Source organism: Mustela nigripes, chromosome 3 (genome assembly GCF_022355385.1).
Source record: "Mustela nigripes isolate SB6536 chromosome 3, MUSNIG.SB6536, whole genome shotgun sequence".
In the NCBI taxonomy this organism is placed as follows: Eukaryota; Metazoa; Chordata; class Mammalia; order Carnivora; family Mustelidae; genus Mustela; species Mustela nigripes.
The window spans coordinates 180,870,998-180,889,150 of NC_081559.1; the positions used below are offsets into that span (position 1 = coordinate 180,870,998).

Sequence of the window (18,153 nt, forward strand, 5' to 3'; positions counted from 1 at the left end):
GTCTCCCTCAGCACAGATGGCCAGCCTGCAGAGAGCCCTCAAGCATAGCCAAGTGTAGGAGAGGTCAGGTGGGCCTGTCGACACAGGTCTCAAGCACACAATGTCTCCAACGCAAACCTTGGAAACAGTACTTAACAAGGCAGGCCATGGAGAGCCGTGGTCAGATTTCCAGCCGGGGTGTGACCCAGAACAAACCCCAGGCATCATTACTCCCCTCCGCAGGTTGGTTTCATCAGACTGGGCACTAGAGAGAGGTGACACAGAACAGGAGAAGGGGCTGAGGAGGGCCAGACAGGAGGCAGGCTCAGAGGAGAAAGTGGGCAAGAGGTTAAGCCTATCTGCATCAGCGAGAGTTGGCGGAAGGGACAGGTGTACGGGCGCGGAGCCAGCGAGCACTGGGCAGAGAGTTTGTGAGCCTGTCGTCGGGAGGGGTCCAGGGATTAGATAACATCTGATGAAGGGAGGGTCGCTGAGGGTGTGAACTGGATTTCTTCAATGACCTTCAAAAGAAGAGAAGAACGCTCTTTTTCTCTTCTTTGGACTGTACCTTTCCAAATACTGCCTCTTACTGGACGGAGCTACTGGGACCACTGCTTCAAAAGATGCCGACAGCCATTTTCTTCCAAAGAACAGAGGAGCCCCAGACAGACTTCTGGCTCCTCCTCTATGCCAGCCGTGCCAGGACCCCATAGTCCCGGTGTTCTGGCAGAGTTCTCTCAGCAGACATTCCCGGGGCCCTACTTCCATCCCCTGAGCCCTCCCCTCTCTCTGGTGAGTCTCTGGCCGTGCCCCTGAGAGCCGGACCACATGCTTCCTCTGGCTTCAGGGTCGTGCCTGGTGAGCACAGGGCAGGCCCCCTCCTGAGGGTCGGTGTGGGCCCAGGAGCAGCGCTCTGCCAATGACAGATGGAGGCTGGCAGATAAATTCTCACCCTTTGGGTCACAAAATTCTAAGAGGTACTCCATACCGTCTCCCAGGGGGCCCTGCGGGAATGACCCCACATGGTCCCTCGTTGTTCATAAATCTCAGATGTGCACCACCGTGGCCTGCTCGTAATCATGCCCCCTGGGGGCTCCCCACCTGTCCTGTCTCACTCCTCCCTTCCCCATTGGCCCTTCTTGGAATCACCTTCCAGCGAGCTACTTATTATACTCAAATCCTGTCTCAGTCTGTTTCTGGCTGAACCCAAAGACAGACATGGCATTCCGCCGACATGGACGTGACCATGACCTGACCTGGAAAGAAATGTGCCTTCGCCCTTAGTGTTCCTATACTTCAAACACACCTGCTGTCACCTGCTGCCTCTAGCTGGGAGACGACGGGTCCCAATGCCCCGGTGCCCAGACACCGTGACAGGGTCCTCTCCAGGCCGTACTCCAAGCAGGTCATGCAGTCCCCAGACCAGAGCTTCTCTGGCAAACACAGTAGGGGAGAGAGGGAGCAGAGCAAAGCTTTTTCAGAGGACCAGAGGCTGGGACCTCATTGTCACTGGAAGAAAAGAGTGTGCCTGGTGGACAGCTCTGCCTGGCCTGTGTTCAACTTCCCTCCCCATGCTGGTGCAGTCTCAGGGAAACCTCTGTCCCCCGCAGGGGAGTTCTTGTCTCCAACCAATGGTGTTGGAACAGAAGCACAGGAGGGGCCGAGGCCCGAGGGTACTGGGAGAGCCTCCCCGCTCTGACGGCAGGCCGGGGCTCTAGAGAGTTGTGCAATGAGTGCAGAGGACGGCTCCCAGGGCTGAGTGTGCCCGGGCGTGACAGAGCCGGCCCTTGGCCGGCGGGCAGGGCGGTGGCGCTGAGATAAGCCAGGGCCTGGCTGTGAGGATGAGCCTGATCCCGGGAAGTGTTGCTCGCCCTGCCCTGCGGTAAATCACTTCCTCCAGCGGGCGTGACAGGTGGCAGGTGGATGCCGGTGCTTCCCAGGAGCACTAAGGGCTCTTCTCCGCCGTGGCATGGCCCGCTTGCCCTGATATCAGGAGGAGCTCAAGCCACAGCCTCCTGTCCACCACGACCGGGGTACGGGGCAACATGAGCTGGTCGAGGCATGTGGGCAAGATCCGAAAACGCCTGGAAGAGGTCAAGAGCCAGTGGGTCCGGCCGACCAGGGCCGATTTCAGCGACAATGAGAGTGCCCGGCTGGCCACAGATGCCCTCTTGGATGGGGGGCCCGAGGCCTACTGGCAGGCACTCGGCCAGGAAGGTGAGGTTGACTTCTTGTCCTCGGTGGAGGCCCAGTACATCCAGGCCCAGGCCAAGGAGCCCTCTTGTGCCCCGGAGCCCCCAGGAGGGGCAGAGGCCAGCCCCCGGGGACTGGACTCCTGCTCCCTGCCGTCAGGAACCTATTTCCCCGTGGCCTCAGAGGGCAGCGAGCCGACCCTGTTGCACACCTGGGCCTCAGCCCAGAAGCCCTACCTGAAGGAAAAGTCCAGCGCCACCGTGTACTTCCAGGCGGACAAGCACAACAACATCAGAGACCTCATTCGCCGCTGCATCACCCGGACCAGCCAGGTATGGGGGGCGGGGGCCTGTGTCTCCTTGGCCTTGGGGTAGGGGGAGGAAGGGTGCTGGTGGAGGAGGGGGGGTGGGTCCTGCCCAAGGCATGGAGTTCAGAAGACTGGGGCTGAGGAAGGGGTCACGGATGTTATTGTCTGTCTTCCCTGGATCACTGACTTTCTGATCCCACCTGTCATGGTCTGGGGCTAGGCCACCACCACCCCTCCCTGGCACTCCTGCCATCGCTTCCTGCCTGCCCCTCCTCTTCCATCTTCCAGTCTCCGTGTGGCTGTGGAGCACTTCTTCTATACTTCAAGTCTAAGTGGGTCCCTTCTCTACTTAGAGCCCTCCATGGCTCCTAGTTGCCCACAGTGGGAAGAGCAAACTCCTTATGGCTCACCACCTCTCCATCTCCTCTCTCGGCTCCGGCCGCTCCATCCCCAGCGACCTGCAGAGTCTCCAGCCCTCCTTGCCCAGGCTTCAGAGCTTTGCATGTGCCGTTCCCGCTGCCTGGGACCCCTTCACCTGCCCTGCTTTTCTCCTGACGAAGGCCGACTCCTTCCACAGGACGCAGCACCCAAGTCCCTTTCTTGTCCACCGCCCCCCACCCACACCAGCCAGGGCCAGGCCCCTCACCTCTGTGCTTCCAAATGAAGGGGCCACCAAGGGGCCACCACTGAGACACACGCTTGTCCTTTGTCCTCTCAGACTCAGGTTAGACCTGTCTGTCCACAAATGCCCCAGCAGCCCCTCAATCCAGCTGGTGGTCAGACAGAAGACAGACTAGGCACAGAGAAGGTTTCTCCCCAGAATATTTACATTTTAATACTTGACTTTAGAAGAAGAAAATGGGGCCACCTGGGTGGCTCAGTGGGTTAAGGGTCTGCCTTCGGATGAGGTCATGATCCCAGGGTCCTAGGGTTGAGTCCCAGGTGGGGCTCCTTGCTCGGCAGGGAGACTGCTTCTCCCTTTCCCGCTGCCATTCCACACTGTTCATGCAGGCTCTCTCTCAAATGAATAAAATCCTTAAAAAAAAAAAAAAAAAAAAGGGAAGAAGAAAGAAGAAATCTATTTCATGACCAGAGCTTGGCCGGTAGAATTTCAGGCACGGTGAGGGGCATTTGGTCATCAGTTTTCCCGCTGCCCCGGATCCTTTGGGATCAGTGGCTTCTTGCTGCAGCTGGGGAAGGGCTCCCCCAGCCGCACGAATGACGAGTCCCAACAGGGCGTTGGCCGCCCACTCCTCCCTCCTGAAGCCGCAGAGGGACAAGAGTAGACTCAGCAAAGGACCAGCTGGTATTTAAGCTCATTTTCTTTCTTTCTTTCTTTTTTTTTTTTTTTTTAAGATTTTATTTATTTATTTGACAGAGAGAAAGATCACAAGTAGACAGAGAGGCAGGCAGAGAGAGGGGGAAGCAGAGAGCCAGACGTGGAACTCGATCCCAGGACCCTGAGATCATGACCTGAGCCGAAGGCAGCGGCTTAACCCACTGAGCCACCCAGGCGCCCTTAAGCTCATTTTCTGTTAGGCTCCCTGTCCTGCCCCTGAAAGCCAAAGGCTCCAGGAAAAGCCCTGGCTTCAGGTGGTGGGGCTGTGTGTGGAAGAGGGGGAAGGAGTGCAGTTCTGGAAAGTTAGTTAAAGTGATAGTGGGTGGAGCGCTGGCTTTTCAGGTCTCAGGGATTTCTAGTTTCCATGCCGGGTCCCGAATCAGCCTCCGAGCCTGCTTCCCCTTCTCACTCTGCCTACTTGTGATCCGGAGTAGGGCTGGCTCTGGTCTGTCTGAGGGAAGGTCAGTGCCCCCCCCCCCCAGGGGTAGGGACTAGTGGTGTCAGGGAAGTTCTCAACCACAGCTGCAGTTCTGGGGGTGAGTGAGGCTCCCTGGAAGGAAGCCAGTCAGGGCGGGTGAAGCAGTCCCCACCCCCCACCCTGCAGCTGAGTCCCTCCCCTGCCCCCTCTTCCCCACACAGCGAGGCTTCTGTCTCTCCCTGGGCCCAAGCCCCGCCCTCCGGCCTGTATCCTTTGTTTCACAGGTACAGCACTTTCTGAATTTAAGATGACACTTCAAGGGGCACCTGGGTGGCTCAGTGGTTAAATCCTCTGCCTTCGGCTCAGGTCATGATCTCAGGGTCCTGGGATCGAGTCCCAAATCGGGCTCCGAGCCTGCTTCTCTCTCTGCCTACTTGTGATCCTTGTCCTTCAAATAAATAAATAAAATCTTAAAAAAAAAAAAAAGATGACACTTCAAAACCCGAGGATTTCACCTAAAAGTAAGCATTTCCAGTTCCTCTCAGCAGGTGGCAAGAGCTGGCTCTGCTGTCGCTGAGTGGTGACCCACCAACACCGGCTTTTGGTGGGTAAGTCCCCTTTGCCGCAGTCCCCACCACGCCCTCTTGTCCCAGGCCCTGATGCCAGGGAGGTGGGAACCTAGTCACAGGCTGTCCTGTCCACTCAGAGCTGGAGAGTCGATAGGTTTGCATGTTCCCCCTGTGGCTTCAGCCTCCAGAGAGGAAAACACACAGAGCCAGCCCAAGCTCGGTGGTTTTCAGACCAGTTTCCACTTCTAAACTAGCAGGAATTCCTTTCCCTCCATGCTCGCATTCCTTTATGCCACAAAACCTAATTCATAGCCAGGGCCTGCACCCAGGGTGGGGGAATGGATCCAGAGGCCGACCTCCCTCCGGAGAGCTCCCTGCCTCAGCCTGCCCCAGTAGGGAAGGAGAAGACAACAGGGACTGGGAGGCAGCCCTGGGTGTGAGCAAGCCTCTGTGCCTGGGAGGGGAGGACAGGGTGACTAAGGCAGGCTTCCTGGAAGAGGGGGCCTCCGAGCTGAGTCTCACAGGCTGAGTAAGAGGCGGTCAGGCAGAGAGGAAGGGAAAGGGATTCCAGGCAAAGGTCAGGAGGTGTCAGAGGGATGAGTGGGACATACAGGCATGGAAATGACCGGCACGAAACAAGGTCTTGCTCACAGCTCCCTAGAAGCAGGGGGGCAGAGCAGGCCATGCGGGACCACACAGGAAGCACAGGGGGCCGGGTAGGGGGGGAATGCAGGCGCACAGGCCCCCATTGTTCTTGTTCAGGCAAGGGAGGGCAGGCAGGGCGAGCAGCTTAGGAGTGGCTGGTTGGAACCGTGTCAGCAGGTTCTGGGCTCATGGTCTGGGACATGGCCCTGGGGTCATTTTGAGCAGGGGGACCGTTGGCTTGGTGCGCGTCTCGTGCTTCTAGCAAGGTGTCAGCTGGCCTTGGATGGCAGACATCCTAAAAGATGGAAACAGCATGATGAATGCATCCTCTGAGTGTGGTCAGGATCCCTGAGGGTTCCCAGATGGGTTCAGCGAGCCTGGGAGGTCATGCCCTCTCTAACCGGTCCTCTGTGAGAGGCCCGCCGGCCTTCCCACGCCGCCACCCACGCAGCCCAGCGCAGCGGATCGCTGCAGAAGCAGATCCCAGAAGCCAGCTGGCTCCTGGCAGGCCAGATAGCGGGGAGATTTGCAAAACCATAAAAGGCTGCTCCTGCTGACTCCACGGTGCCATTGCTGTTGTTTGGGGAAAACAAAGGAGCCTCAGCACAGACAAGAGAAAGAGGCAAGAAGAGAAGTAGAGGCAGAGAGTGGGGGATGGGGTGAGATTGTCCCCAACAGGCTGGGCCCCAGTAGGACCCAAAGCCCCTCTCCCCTCCTCCACCCTGGTATTCCCAAAGCAGCAGGATTTCCGGCCTGGGGGAGCTCACATCTGTCCGACAGGGGGTGAGGGACTCTCAGCCAGGATTTGAGGTCCCCACAGGATGACCCTTGCTTCTGGGGATTGCCCCAGGGGACCAGCATCTCCCCTAGTGAGGCTCCTGGGTCTCTGTGCTGCTCAAATGGCCAAGCCTGCCTGCCAGGCTGGGCTTCCTTCTTCAGCACGGGGTGGCGGAATTAGCTCCTTCTTCCTGGCCAACCCTACCCCAACGCGCCGGTCCAGCGGACGGGCCTACTTTAGTTCTTTTTTATGCCCCTAGAGGTGTCGCACTACTTTTAATCCTCTTCTACAACCTGGACTAAAACATGTTTGCATGGCGTTACTCTAACATGATTCATACTTGCTCACAAGGCCCATAAAAATCATAGTCAAACGCGAATAAAAACCTTTACTTTTTGCACCTGGATTCATTTATATTATCTGGGCTCAGGGTTAGATGCAGCTTGAATGATAGCTAATGCTCTATTTTTGAACAGTGTTTTGTTGTTTTTTAATATTATTTATTTATTTATTTATTTGATAGAGAGAGAGAGATCACAAGGAGGCAGAGAGGCAGGCAGAAAGAGAGGGGGAAGCAGGCGCCCCACTGAGCAGAGAGCCTGATGCGATGCGGGGCTTGATGCCAGGACACTGAGATCATGACATGAGCCGAAGGCAGAGGCTTTAACCCACTGAGCCACCCAGGCACCCTGAGCAGTGTTTTATCGGTAAAGAAACTGAACCCCAGAGAGGGTAAATGAGTTGTCCGAAGGCACTCAGCTCATTTCCAGTAGCATGGGGTCTGGAGCCACAGCTCCCTAACACCCTGGGAGAGCACTGTCGTCTGAACAGTGTGTAACCCCTCCGTCTCAGTGTTCCAGAGCTGCTGAGACAAGTTACCAGCCTGCTGGTGGTTTAAAACAAGAGATATTTATTCTCTCCTTGCTCTGAAAGGCAGACCTAACATGGAAATGTCAGCTGGGCCCTCCTTGCTCTGAAGTCTCTCGGGGAGGGTCCTGTCTTCTGCTCCCAGCGTCTGGTGGCTGCGGGCATTCCTTGGCTTGTGGCCACCTCACTCCAGCCTCTGCCTCTGACTTCATGTGCCCCCCCCCACACACACACCCCTTCCTCCCTGTGTCTCCTCAGAGTGTCTTTTACAAGGACACTTGCCATTGGATTTAGGGCCCACTGGATAATCCAGGATGGTCTCATTTTGAGAGTGTCTCTCTCTCTCTTTCTCTCTTTTTTATTTTATTGATTCAATTGAGAGAGAGCATGCACAAGAAGGGGGAGAGGCAGAGGGAGAGGGAAAAACAGACTCCTCACTGACCAGGGAGCCCTAGGTGGGGCTCGATCCCGGGGCAACAGATACTTAACCATTTGAGCCACCCAGGTGCCCCTCATCTTGAAAGTCTTAACTGCACCTGCAGAGACTTTTTCCAAGGGAGATCATGTCCACAGATTTTGGTGGTCAGGATGTGGGCATATCATTAGGGAAGTCATCATTCATTCCATGACACCCTGTAAGGGACTGAAGAGATTATGGGTCTTGAGTCAATCCGTTGGGAGCCAGTAGGAGGCCAACAGGATAAACCTAGACATCATGAGCCTGTTTTTCCAAGCATCCCTCCAATCATGATGTGGGGTTATTGGTAAACATGGCCGCTTCTCTGTTCAGTCTGTCACCAGCCCTGTCTCTGGGAACCAAGGACTTACTGGAACACAACCAGGAAGGATTTACTGACCTCCTGGGGAGAGAGAGGCATCCTTCTCACCTATACCGCCCTCAAGGAGGAACCACTTCTCTTCCAGCAGCGAGGGCCTAGGTTGCTGCTGGCACTGTAAGTTTAAATGTGTAGAGACAATCGTGTGCTAACAGGACCATGGTTCTAAAGGAGCATGGCCTCCCTTTTAGAACATCTTTTCTGCCTTCCTACCCCTGTCCAGACAGTCACATCATCTGGGCAGGAAGTCAGCTCCATGTGGGTACCAGACACTCCTTTGTCTGTTTCCATGACCCTCTTCTCGTCCTGGCTACTTCCCAGGTGTTGATGGTCGATATATCTATATATCTGTATATACATATATATATCTCTATAGAATACATATATCTCTCCATATATAATACATACATACACACACACACACACACAGCAATTATTAGAAAAATGGAACATTATTACAGGCAATGTTGAAAACTGCCATAGTGCCCATTCCAAACCTGTCCACCAGGTTGGGCCTTGTGCTTGCTAATGTGTCTACACACCGCTTTCCCTCACTCACAGTCATACTGGACAGACTATCATCTTTTGCTCTGTTATCCTTTTTCACTGAATTCATTCATTGCTAATATACCTATGTCGAGCCTGGATCATACAACAGTTTTGCTTCAACATTTCACCGTGTCTCACAGTTTCCATGTGACCATTATAATTATCATTGCTAATGGCTGCTGTATCCACTTGTCAATATGCCGTGATTTGGGTATTAGGACAGACTTTTGATTGGGTGACACTGGTCTAATTCTGCTCTAGTCACACGGTGTGGGGGTCCCCCACCACCGAGCAATTCTCGGACAGCTGGATGTCCCAACCCATGCCAGTCCGGAGCTCAGACTGGATACTCCAACGACCCCCTTCTTGCGTTTGGTCAGTCTGCTACAGTGGTTCACGACACTTTCTAGATTACCAGTTTATTACAAGGGGTAAAACTCAGGCACAGCCAGATGGAAGAGATTCACACAGCGAGGTATGGGGGCATGGAACTTCTATGCCTTCTCTGACCACTCTCCTGTCCCCAAATCACCAACCCAGAAGCTCTCTGAACCCGTGGTCTTGGGTTTTTAGTCTTGGGTTTTTAGGCGGGCTTCATTACACAGGCATGACTGATTACATCACTGGCATTTGCAGTGGATTCAACCTCCAGCCCCCCTAGTCTTTCCTTGGAGTAAGGAGGTGGGAAGGACGGAAAATTCCAACCCTCTAATCACTTAGTAGGTTCCCCTGGCAACCAGCCCCCGCTGGACAGTCACCTCATTAACATAACAAGGACCTTCCTCCGGTCCTGCTCATCACTTAGGAAATTCCAAAGGCTTTAGAGCTTGGTGCGGAAACAGGGACAAAGATCAAACACATGTTTCTTTTTATAAATCAGAATATGGTGGAAAACAACCCCAAACACGGGAGGAGCATGCATGGATATCTACAGTGGGAAAGTCGAGGGTAGGACTGGCTTCAAAACATGACTGAAACCAGATATTCGAACGAACGACGCTCGAGCGAGGCTGGCTGGTTGCTGGGGCAGCGGCCACGTGGCGGCAAGACGGCTGCTGGCAGCCGTAGCTCACACTCCACTCCCGGAGCGACCCTAGCAGCAGGAACGCCTCCTTTCCCGGAGCCCCGCGCGAGCCCTGGGCCCGCTGTCAGTAGAGTAACTTGGGTCCTGTGAGCGGCCCTGGGCCAATCTCTGGGGCCAGCAGGGAATGCCGTGCTCTCATTGGTCTGACCTTGGTGATGTGCCCGCCTCACACCCAATCGGGCGCCTGGCAGTGGCCCCGCCCAAACACCTTGCTTGTGCAGCAGAGGTGACTGCTTGCGGCGAGTTGGGGTGCTGCTGGCAGGCGGAGGTTTGGGTCCTTGGAGGCGGGGCTGCACACGTCTCCCCTCCGTTGTTGGATTTCTGGGGCTCTCTCCTCCCCATGGTTCTGTTAGGCTACAGGAGGACTCCGTTGTCCAGCCCGCTGGGGCAGCTCTGCCTTGTGTAGTCTCTCTCTAGGGTCTCCCCAGGGATTTTGCTCGAGGCAGTATGCTGTGGCTTAACAACACTGGAAAACCAGTGGCCATGAAGTGCCTTCGAGCGCCACGTGGCTGAGCAGCCGGGCCTTGACATCCAGGCCTCAGCTCCGAACCTGCCAGACCGCGTCCGTCCCCTTGCCCTTCTCCTCCCCTCCTGTGCCTTTGCGTCTCTGCCTTTGCCTCCTTCCCCCCGTGCATGCTGCGCTCCGGCCGTGGGCGCCGAGGCCGGCGGGCCTGTGGTTGGGTTGGACAGATGGAGTCAGCGCCGAGGGCTCCGCTCCAGCTCTTTTCCCTGCAGTGCTGCCCTGGCGGAGCCCCCCTCCTCGAGCTGTCTCCTCCACAGCAGCAGCAAGCGCAGCTGCTGTCTCCCGCCCACCGGGACCTGGGAAGCTCGGCGGAAACCAGTTAGCTGCGACCCCTGACTCTTTGTTTCCACCCCTCTGCCCTGGCCCAGGTCCTGGCCATCCTGATGGATGTGTTCACGGATGTGGAGATCTTCTGTGACATTCTAGAGGCGGCCAACAAGCGTGGGGTGTTCGTCTGTGTGCTCCTGGACCAGGGAGGGGTGACGCTCTTCCAAGAGATGTGTGACAAAGTCCAGATCTCGGACAGCCACCTCAAGGTAGGGCCCCCGGCGAGCATCGGGAAGGTATTTTGTATTAGGACGGGATAGCGTAGGCCGTGCTTACCCCCCACCAACCCCATCTCAATGGCTCAGCGTAGTAAAGGTTTATTTCTTGATCAAAGGCCCGCGTAGGACAGACAGCCCTCCCTCCTCCTATAGCTACACCATAAGGAAAATGTGGCCTCCAAGATGGCAGGGGCAGGGGCAGGGAGCCAGAGAGCTGGGGGAGGCCGCGGGACCGGACCCCGAAGAGATCGCCATCACCCCTGCCTGCCGCTCTTTGGCCTCACGAAGGTCCACGGGGGCAGGGAACTGAAAGGGGCCCATGGGTGTCTCCTGAGCCGCAGTCGGTGCCGCATGTGCCTTGATCTCTCGACTGAAGAAGCCCCGCGGCCGGGCTTCCCAGGCCCGCGCAGCATCGGCGCGGAGGACTTCACAGCCCCGACGGGGAGCCGAGCCTCTTGGACTGAACCCAACTCCCCACCCACTTCCCTCTTCTGGCAAGGAGAAAAGAAGCCCAGAGATGGGTTTTCGTCGTGTCAGATTTAGGGCAGCTGACTCGAGGCCCAGCGTCGGACCGCCCAGTGCTTACCAGCACGCGGGTGGGTGGGGCCCTTGGTGACTGGCTCTGGCTCAGCCTCGCCAGCCTCCGGGAGACCCCGCCATCCGCCCTTTCTCCCGCCCTTGCCCTCCTCACTGCCTGGGAGGAAGCCGAGTTCAGGCGCCTCCCGGAGCCGCAGGCCTCCGGGCTTGCTTGACCTGGATCGCAGGTCCTCAACAGGAGGCCATCGGCACAGGCCTTGGCCATGACCCGCTCCAGCCACGCCTGCCAGTCCTCTGCCCACCAAGGGACGGCGGCATGTGGCCCTCCTCTCAGCGTGTCACAGAGCTTATGGAGAGGCTGGTAGCATTGGGCATCCCCTTCCCAGAGCCTGCCCAGAGACCAGGGACATTCACGGGATCGCAGCAGGATCCCACCTGTCTCAGAGCTTGAGACATCCCCAAGCTTGACTCGCTGTTTCATTTTTCCAGCATCACAAGGTTCTGGCTGAGGCCTGGGGCAGCAGGTGTTCCTGGGGCGGGGGAAGGGACAAATCGGGCTGTGATTTGGGCTGTGGACACAGCTTTCCTTAGGAGGATCGAGGGCCCACTGAGGTCTCCACAAAGGTACCCCTTCTGACTGCACTTCCTTCTGACCAGCTTGGGGTCAGGGTCTCATGTCACTAAAGCCACTAACAAGGCAAGGCTAGGCTTGCCAGGCCTCTGTGGTCCCTGGGAGCCTAGACGGAAGGCTCCTGGGCATTAGGCCCTCCTCGTTCTTCGGTTTGCCACTTTGTTTATATTCCACCATCTCCCTCTTCCTCCCTTCCTCCACGTCCCGTGACTCGGATAATGTCAGGACAATGAAAAGAATTTAGAAAATTCAGCCAAGAGAAAAATAAAAATAGCCGATGAGCCTTTGAATTAGGGATTATCCCTGCCTGTGTCTTGCTGCACGTCCTTCCAGATGTTTTCCTAGGTAAACCTGTATCTATATATATGGAAATAGCGGGTGACACCCCGACTCCCCTTCCAACAGAACATCTCCATCCGGAGTGTGGAAGGAGAGGTGTACTGTGCCAAATCAGGCCGGAAGTTCGCCGGCCAAATCCAGGAGAAGTTCATCATCTCGGACTGGAGATACGTCCTGTCGGGGTCGTACAGGTGAGCACTGGGCTTCCCCTGCCGAAGGCTTCGAGGAGGCCAAGGCTGAGGCTGGCGCAGAGCAGCCCCAGCTGCTCCCGCACTTATCCCTGCCCGGCGGCTCCCAGGGTGCGGCTCGGGCCAAGCTGGGACTTCATCACATGCATGAGGCCGGAGGCAAGACCAGCCTGGGCAGAAGGCAGACATCTGGACCCTTCATGGCAGGTGGGGGGTTGGAGGGGGCCTTCGGGGTAGAGAGGTACTTTCCCGTTTCCCTGTAGATTGCAATAGGACATGGAATCTTCTTCCCTCCTCAGCTGACTCAGGCGTGCTGGTAAAGCTGTGCAGTTCATTTTGGGCTGTGTGTATATGTGTGCCCTGTGTCCTGTTTTATTTTCAGAAGTGTGTCCAAACTCTTTAGGACCTAAGGCTGGTGCTAGGGACTGGCCGTGGCGGCAGCCTCAACTAGAAGTCAGACAGCAGAGGTTCAATTCCCAGCTCTGTAGCTTCCTGGCTGGGTGATCTTGGGCAGGTCACTGCACCTCTCTGTTCCTTCCTTCATTCAACATTCTGTAGAGACCTACTGGGTACATACCAGGCATGCTTCAAGGCTGGGGTGCCCCTCTGGAGCTCCCATTCAAACTAAGGAGATAAACAACAGCCAGCTGTGACCCGCTTGGTCGATAGAGCACGTGACTCTTGATCTTGGGGTTGTGAGTTCAAGCCTCCTGTTGGGTTTAGAGATTGCCTTAAAAAAAAAAAAAAAAAAAAAAAGAACCAGTACAGAGAAGAGACAGAGAGAGCGCTGGAGGAGGGGGAAGCGAGCCTGGGAAGGGGTGGCCGAGCTGGGTAAAGCTCCCCTTGGCTCCCCACTGGCTCTCTCTCCACCTTTCCCTGCGCAGCCATTTGCCTGGCTGCGCAGTGGCCTGTGCGGAGCTGAGTGAGGTGTCGTCCGGCTGCACGGGGAGAAGGCGAGTTCGTAACTCTGTCAGGAGGGCCTCTGAGACGGGCAGCCCTGAGGGGACACCTCCGGCATCCAGGGGTCACCGAGCCTCCCGTGTATTTCCACCCACAGCTTCTCTCCTTGCTTTGCTTCACTGGGCACCTGTGCCAAAAGGCACCCACAGGCTTCCGATCCTTGGGCCTGGCTCCCCGCGCGCACTTGCCCTGTAAGAGGTTGCGGTGGGGCTGAGCGTCTCTCCCCAAGTGGCCAGAGCCACCTTCTCGGCTTTGGTTCTTTCCTTGGAGAGTGACAAAGGCCCTCTGGGCATCAAGCCATGAGGTTCTGGGTGGGGGCTCAGCCTCAAACCACACATCAGGACTTTGAGGCCTCTGACCTTGACCTCTGACCTTAACTAAGCTGCCACTAGACTTCGCTCACCACCACGATGGGAAGGGTCAGATCTCTGTCGGGGCAGCTGCCCCAGATCCAAGGCCCAAGCCCGGAATCAGGGCCCACCTGATGAGGAATTCTCTCTCATTCTTTCTTCAATTTTTACTGGGAAATTCACAGAATCTTAAATGTGTAATTAAATGACATTTAGTACATTCGCTTGTGTGCAACCGTGATCACTGTCTAGTTCCAAAATACTTTTCTCATGGGTATAGAGCTACAGAGTGGCGTGGTGTGTGCTCTGAGATCAGCATGAGCTAAGAAGTTTCCCCAGCATCAACCGAGCTCCCACGTCTGCTGGCAGGTCCAGGACGTTGGTGCCTTTGAGGTTGGGCCTTGGAGGGCACAGCATGAGAACCTAACTGGCCCTGATTCCAGTCCTGCCCTGACCCACACTTCTACCTCCGAGCTTTCTCTACCAGGAAGAGAAAGATTTTTAAACATAAACCAAATCAAATTACTTGCATCCTTAAAATCCTTCCAGGTTTGTCACTGCGACTAGGGGGAAAAAAAATTCATGCTTACCATGGCCTCTGTCTGAGCTGGATTTTCCTTTCTCTCCACTGTGCTGTAGGCACACTGTGTTCCTCCAGTCTTTCATGCTCTTTAAGGCCTCAGGGCCTTTGCACTTGCTGTGTATTCCCTCTTTTGGAGAGCTCATTCTTGCTATCTTAATCTGCTAACTCCTTACCTTCTAGTTTCCAGGTCATCTCCTAGAGAGCCTCTCCATGGATTTGTTCAGCCAAGATTGTAAACATGGTGTCAGAACCTGGACTGGGTCTGTTTTCTTCTCTGTTGCATTCCTGGCATGAAGTACAGTTCATCCAGTGCCTGAATATTTTATAGGACCATAATATTTGCTGAATGAATGAATGAACAAATTAATGAAAGTCCATGTAAGGTCCTGGCCATCCAGTGTAGCTCGGGGAACATAGCATTTCAAATCCTGTGCCTCATTACACAATAGCAGGACATGAAATCGATTTGGTGGATGATGCCTGGAAATTTTTTTTTCTTTTTGGTAATGAAATAGGATAGAATAAATATACTGAGGGCACACTGAGGTAAGGAATGTTCTGGAAACTGTTGTGTGGTGATGTTTATGTTTGTACATGTGAGTCGGTGATGATGTAAAATGTATTTCTCCAAGATTAGCCACCGTAAGTCTGAAGAAGAACAGGCAGGGAGGACTGGCTCTGCCAGAGCTCAGGTTGTTGCGGCGCTGGAGTAATCCTGACAAGGTGGCGTTGGAGGAGGGGCAGACAGACTGACAGATGGAACAGAGCAGAAAACCCAGATGTCTCTGGGGCGTGTTAGAGTGGTGGGAAAAGGGGGAACTGGCAAAAAATAAATTCCCCACACAAAAAATTTGATTCCACTTCACACATACACCAAAAAAAAAAAAAGAAAAGAAAAGAAAAGAAAGAAAAAAAAAAATTAAAAAGCCACTTTCCAATAGATTAAAAGGTCTGAAATGTCAAAAACAAACTTTAAAACTCTTAGTAGAAAAGAATAGATGAATATCTTTTAGACCTTAGGATAAGGACTGGGTGTCTTATCACAGACACCCGTCTTTTTTTTTTTTTAAGATTTTATTTATTTGAGTGAGAGGGCATAAGTGGGTGAGGGGCAGTGGGAGAAGCAGGCTCCCCGCTGAGCAAGGAGCCCGATGCAGGACTCGATCTCAGGATGCTGAGATCATGACCTGAGCTGAAGGCAGTTGCTTCACCGACTGAGCCACCCAAGTGCCCCCACACGCCCCTCTCTTGTGTTAAACAGAACACAAAAAAGCCTTGACTATAACGGATTGCTAAATCCAATGATATTACGATGAAGAACTTTGGTTCTTGAAAGAACCCTGAGAGAAAGTGAAAGTTGGGTTACAGAGTGGGAGTAGGTTTTCATGATGCCCTCGCAAGCTTAGTGTCCAGGACCACAGAGAACTCCCGTGAATCATAAGAGAAAGAAGCATGAGGCAGAGCAGGCGGGAGGCGGGAGCAGGCATCTCAGCCGGGAGCCAACACGCGGGAAGACACGAAGAGGGCTTCTGCGCCATCCGTGACCAGAAGAATACAAATGAAGGCTAGATGAGTTGCCATTTTATACCTTTTCGAGTAGCAAAAAAAATAATACTGACAATACCAAATGCTGGATGTACACGATCTTTTTACGTTGCTGGTGGGATTGCAAGTCGATATAATGACTTTCTAAAGAGTTTGGAATTTCCCGCTAAAGCTCTATTCACCTGGTCTATAATCCAGCAATTCCCCTCCTAGAGGTACTTCTAAGAGACTGAGTCCACGGGACAGTAAAAGACATGTGGAAGGACGCTCCTCACAGCACTGGTCGCAACGGAAATACTGTGGAAGCAACACGAGTGGTTGTCCGTGGGAGACAGGAGGAGTAAATCATGATCTAGCTACCCGTGAACTATTATACAGCAGGAAAAATGGAATGAGGTACAGCAACCAGAGACAACTTGGGTAAATCTTAGTAATATAATATTAAGTGAGGAAAAAAAACCCAAAATATTACATACGTGTTAAAAACAACTAAAATATTTTCTTTCCAGAATACATAAAACTTTTTTTTTTAGATTTTTTTTTTTTTTTAAGATTTTGTTTCTTTGTCAGAGAGCGAGAGAGAGAGAGAAATCGCAAGCAGGGGGAGAGGCAGGCAGAGAGAGAAGCAGGGTCCCGGCTGAGCAAGGAGCCCGATGTGGGGCTCCATCCCAGACCCTGGGATCATGACCTGAGCTGAAGGCAGCCACCCAACCAGCTGAGCCACCCAGGCGCCCCCCAATTTTTTTTTTTTAACAGAGAAAGGAAAGTATGGGAACTGGAATACAGGATTCAGGGTGATGATTCTCTCTTTCATGGGGGGCAGACCTGGAAAATACGTTGCTGGAAGAGACCGTATGGCTAGATGGTAACTTTTTATTTTAGGTGGTAGGTTTGTTGGTACTTATTACATTATTTAAAATAACTAACAAATAGCTACACAAATTAAAACAGGCCAGGAGTAGACCAGTCATGAGGGCGGTCCTTGAGCCAAAGATTGTGACAAAGTCAGTTCCAGGTACGAAGGACCAAACAGCCGTAGAAAGGACGTGTATTTCCTACCGCGGGTGGTGATGACGTGTCGGAGCTCCGGCATGGGATGACGGCCACACAGGGTATGGAGGAGAAGCCCAGCGTGGTGCACGGTTGGGCAGGGGTCTACAGGGACACCAAGGGACTTGAGGGGGTCCCCTGCTGAGGTGTAGGGCACAGGGGGCGTGGGAGCCGGAAAAGTTGCCAGGGCACCCTTGCACCTGTTTTGTTTTGCAAAGCACGCAGTTGCTTGGCCCAATCTAGTCTGATTCCAAACAACACAAGGCCACTGACGTCTTAGTGTAGCCAGGAGTCCCCCCGCTGTCCCCACTGTCCCCGTGTCGGCCGCCTTCCCTGTGCCCTTGCTGGCCCGCACCCCGCATCAGCTGCTCACCTCTCTGGGGTGTGTGGGTGGCTCCAGGATGGGGGTGAGGCATAAACAAAGCCTCATTGTTCTTCCCAGGATTGGCCTCACCTTGCGTGGGCCCCGCCCCACCTCTCGGAGCAGGGACTCCTCTGGCTGGGCTGATGGATGAGGTGGGGGTGGGGGCTGAGACCATTGGTTGGGGGTCATTCCTATCCCCCCACTTCCGAGTGACCATGTCTCCCTCTGACCATCCTGCCATGGTTGCTCTCCAGGTGCCACTTTTAGCCTCTGTGCTCTCACCAGGCCTTTTCAAGGGTTTGGGGGGGAGTGGGGGTGTGTGTGGGGCTGCTCATGAGGAGACTTGTCCATCAGAGAGAAAAAGGAATTTGGTTAAATCAAGGAATCATAAGAAGTAATCCATAAATGCCTTTGTTTTCATTTAAAACCAGTAAATGGAGGGAGGGCCGAGGCCTCTGCCCAGTATCCGGGCCAAGTGCACACAGGCTGTGTCATTCCCACGCCCGCGTGCCCACCCTGTGTTCCCTCTTCCAAGCCCACTCCCACGGAGGAGCGGCCCGTGTTTCGCAGCTGCCTTGCCCAGACCCCTCCTTGGTTAGAAGGGGCAGGGGTTCCCACATTTCACAGGGGGCTTCAGCAGCTAGGGGACTCGTGAGCACAGAGCTGGGGACACTGGGACTCAGCTCTCACTTAGCCCTTTTGGGCTTCAGCAGGAGAGCCAGGATCTGAGCACCCGGAGGGGACCCTGAGGCCAGAGATCCAGTCTGGTGCCTTTACTGTTCCCCTGCAAACATTTGCTGATTTCTGCACCGTGGGTCTTGCCATCCGTGAGGCGGGTACCAAGGTCATCCTGCAGGGGCTGTGCGGGATGAAATGAGCAGGCCAGAGGCGGGAGAGCTAATGTTAAGTCCTTCCCCCGAGCCAGGCATGAGCTCACTTCCCCCAGAGGAGCCTGGGGGGGGGGGGGGGGGGGG

General features: G+C 54.6%; 1 protein-coding gene across 1 annotated transcript in view; it reads left to right on the forward strand.

Annotated features, from left to right (window-relative positions):
- Positions 1 to 1,678: 1,678 nt before the first annotated feature.
- Positions 1,679 to 18,153, forward strand: part of FAM83A (family with sequence similarity 83 member A) — a 17,427-nt gene continuing 952 nt past the window's right edge. The window contains exons 1-3 of the mRNA XM_059395106.1: positions 1,679 to 2,504; positions 10,456 to 10,623; positions 12,206 to 12,330. Coding sequence (XP_059251089.1) covers positions 2,025 to 2,504; positions 10,456 to 10,623; positions 12,206 to 12,330 — 773 coding nt within the window. The 5' untranslated portion in view covers positions 1,679 to 2,024. The remainder of the gene's footprint in view (positions 2,505 to 10,455; positions 10,624 to 12,205; positions 12,331 to 18,153) is intronic.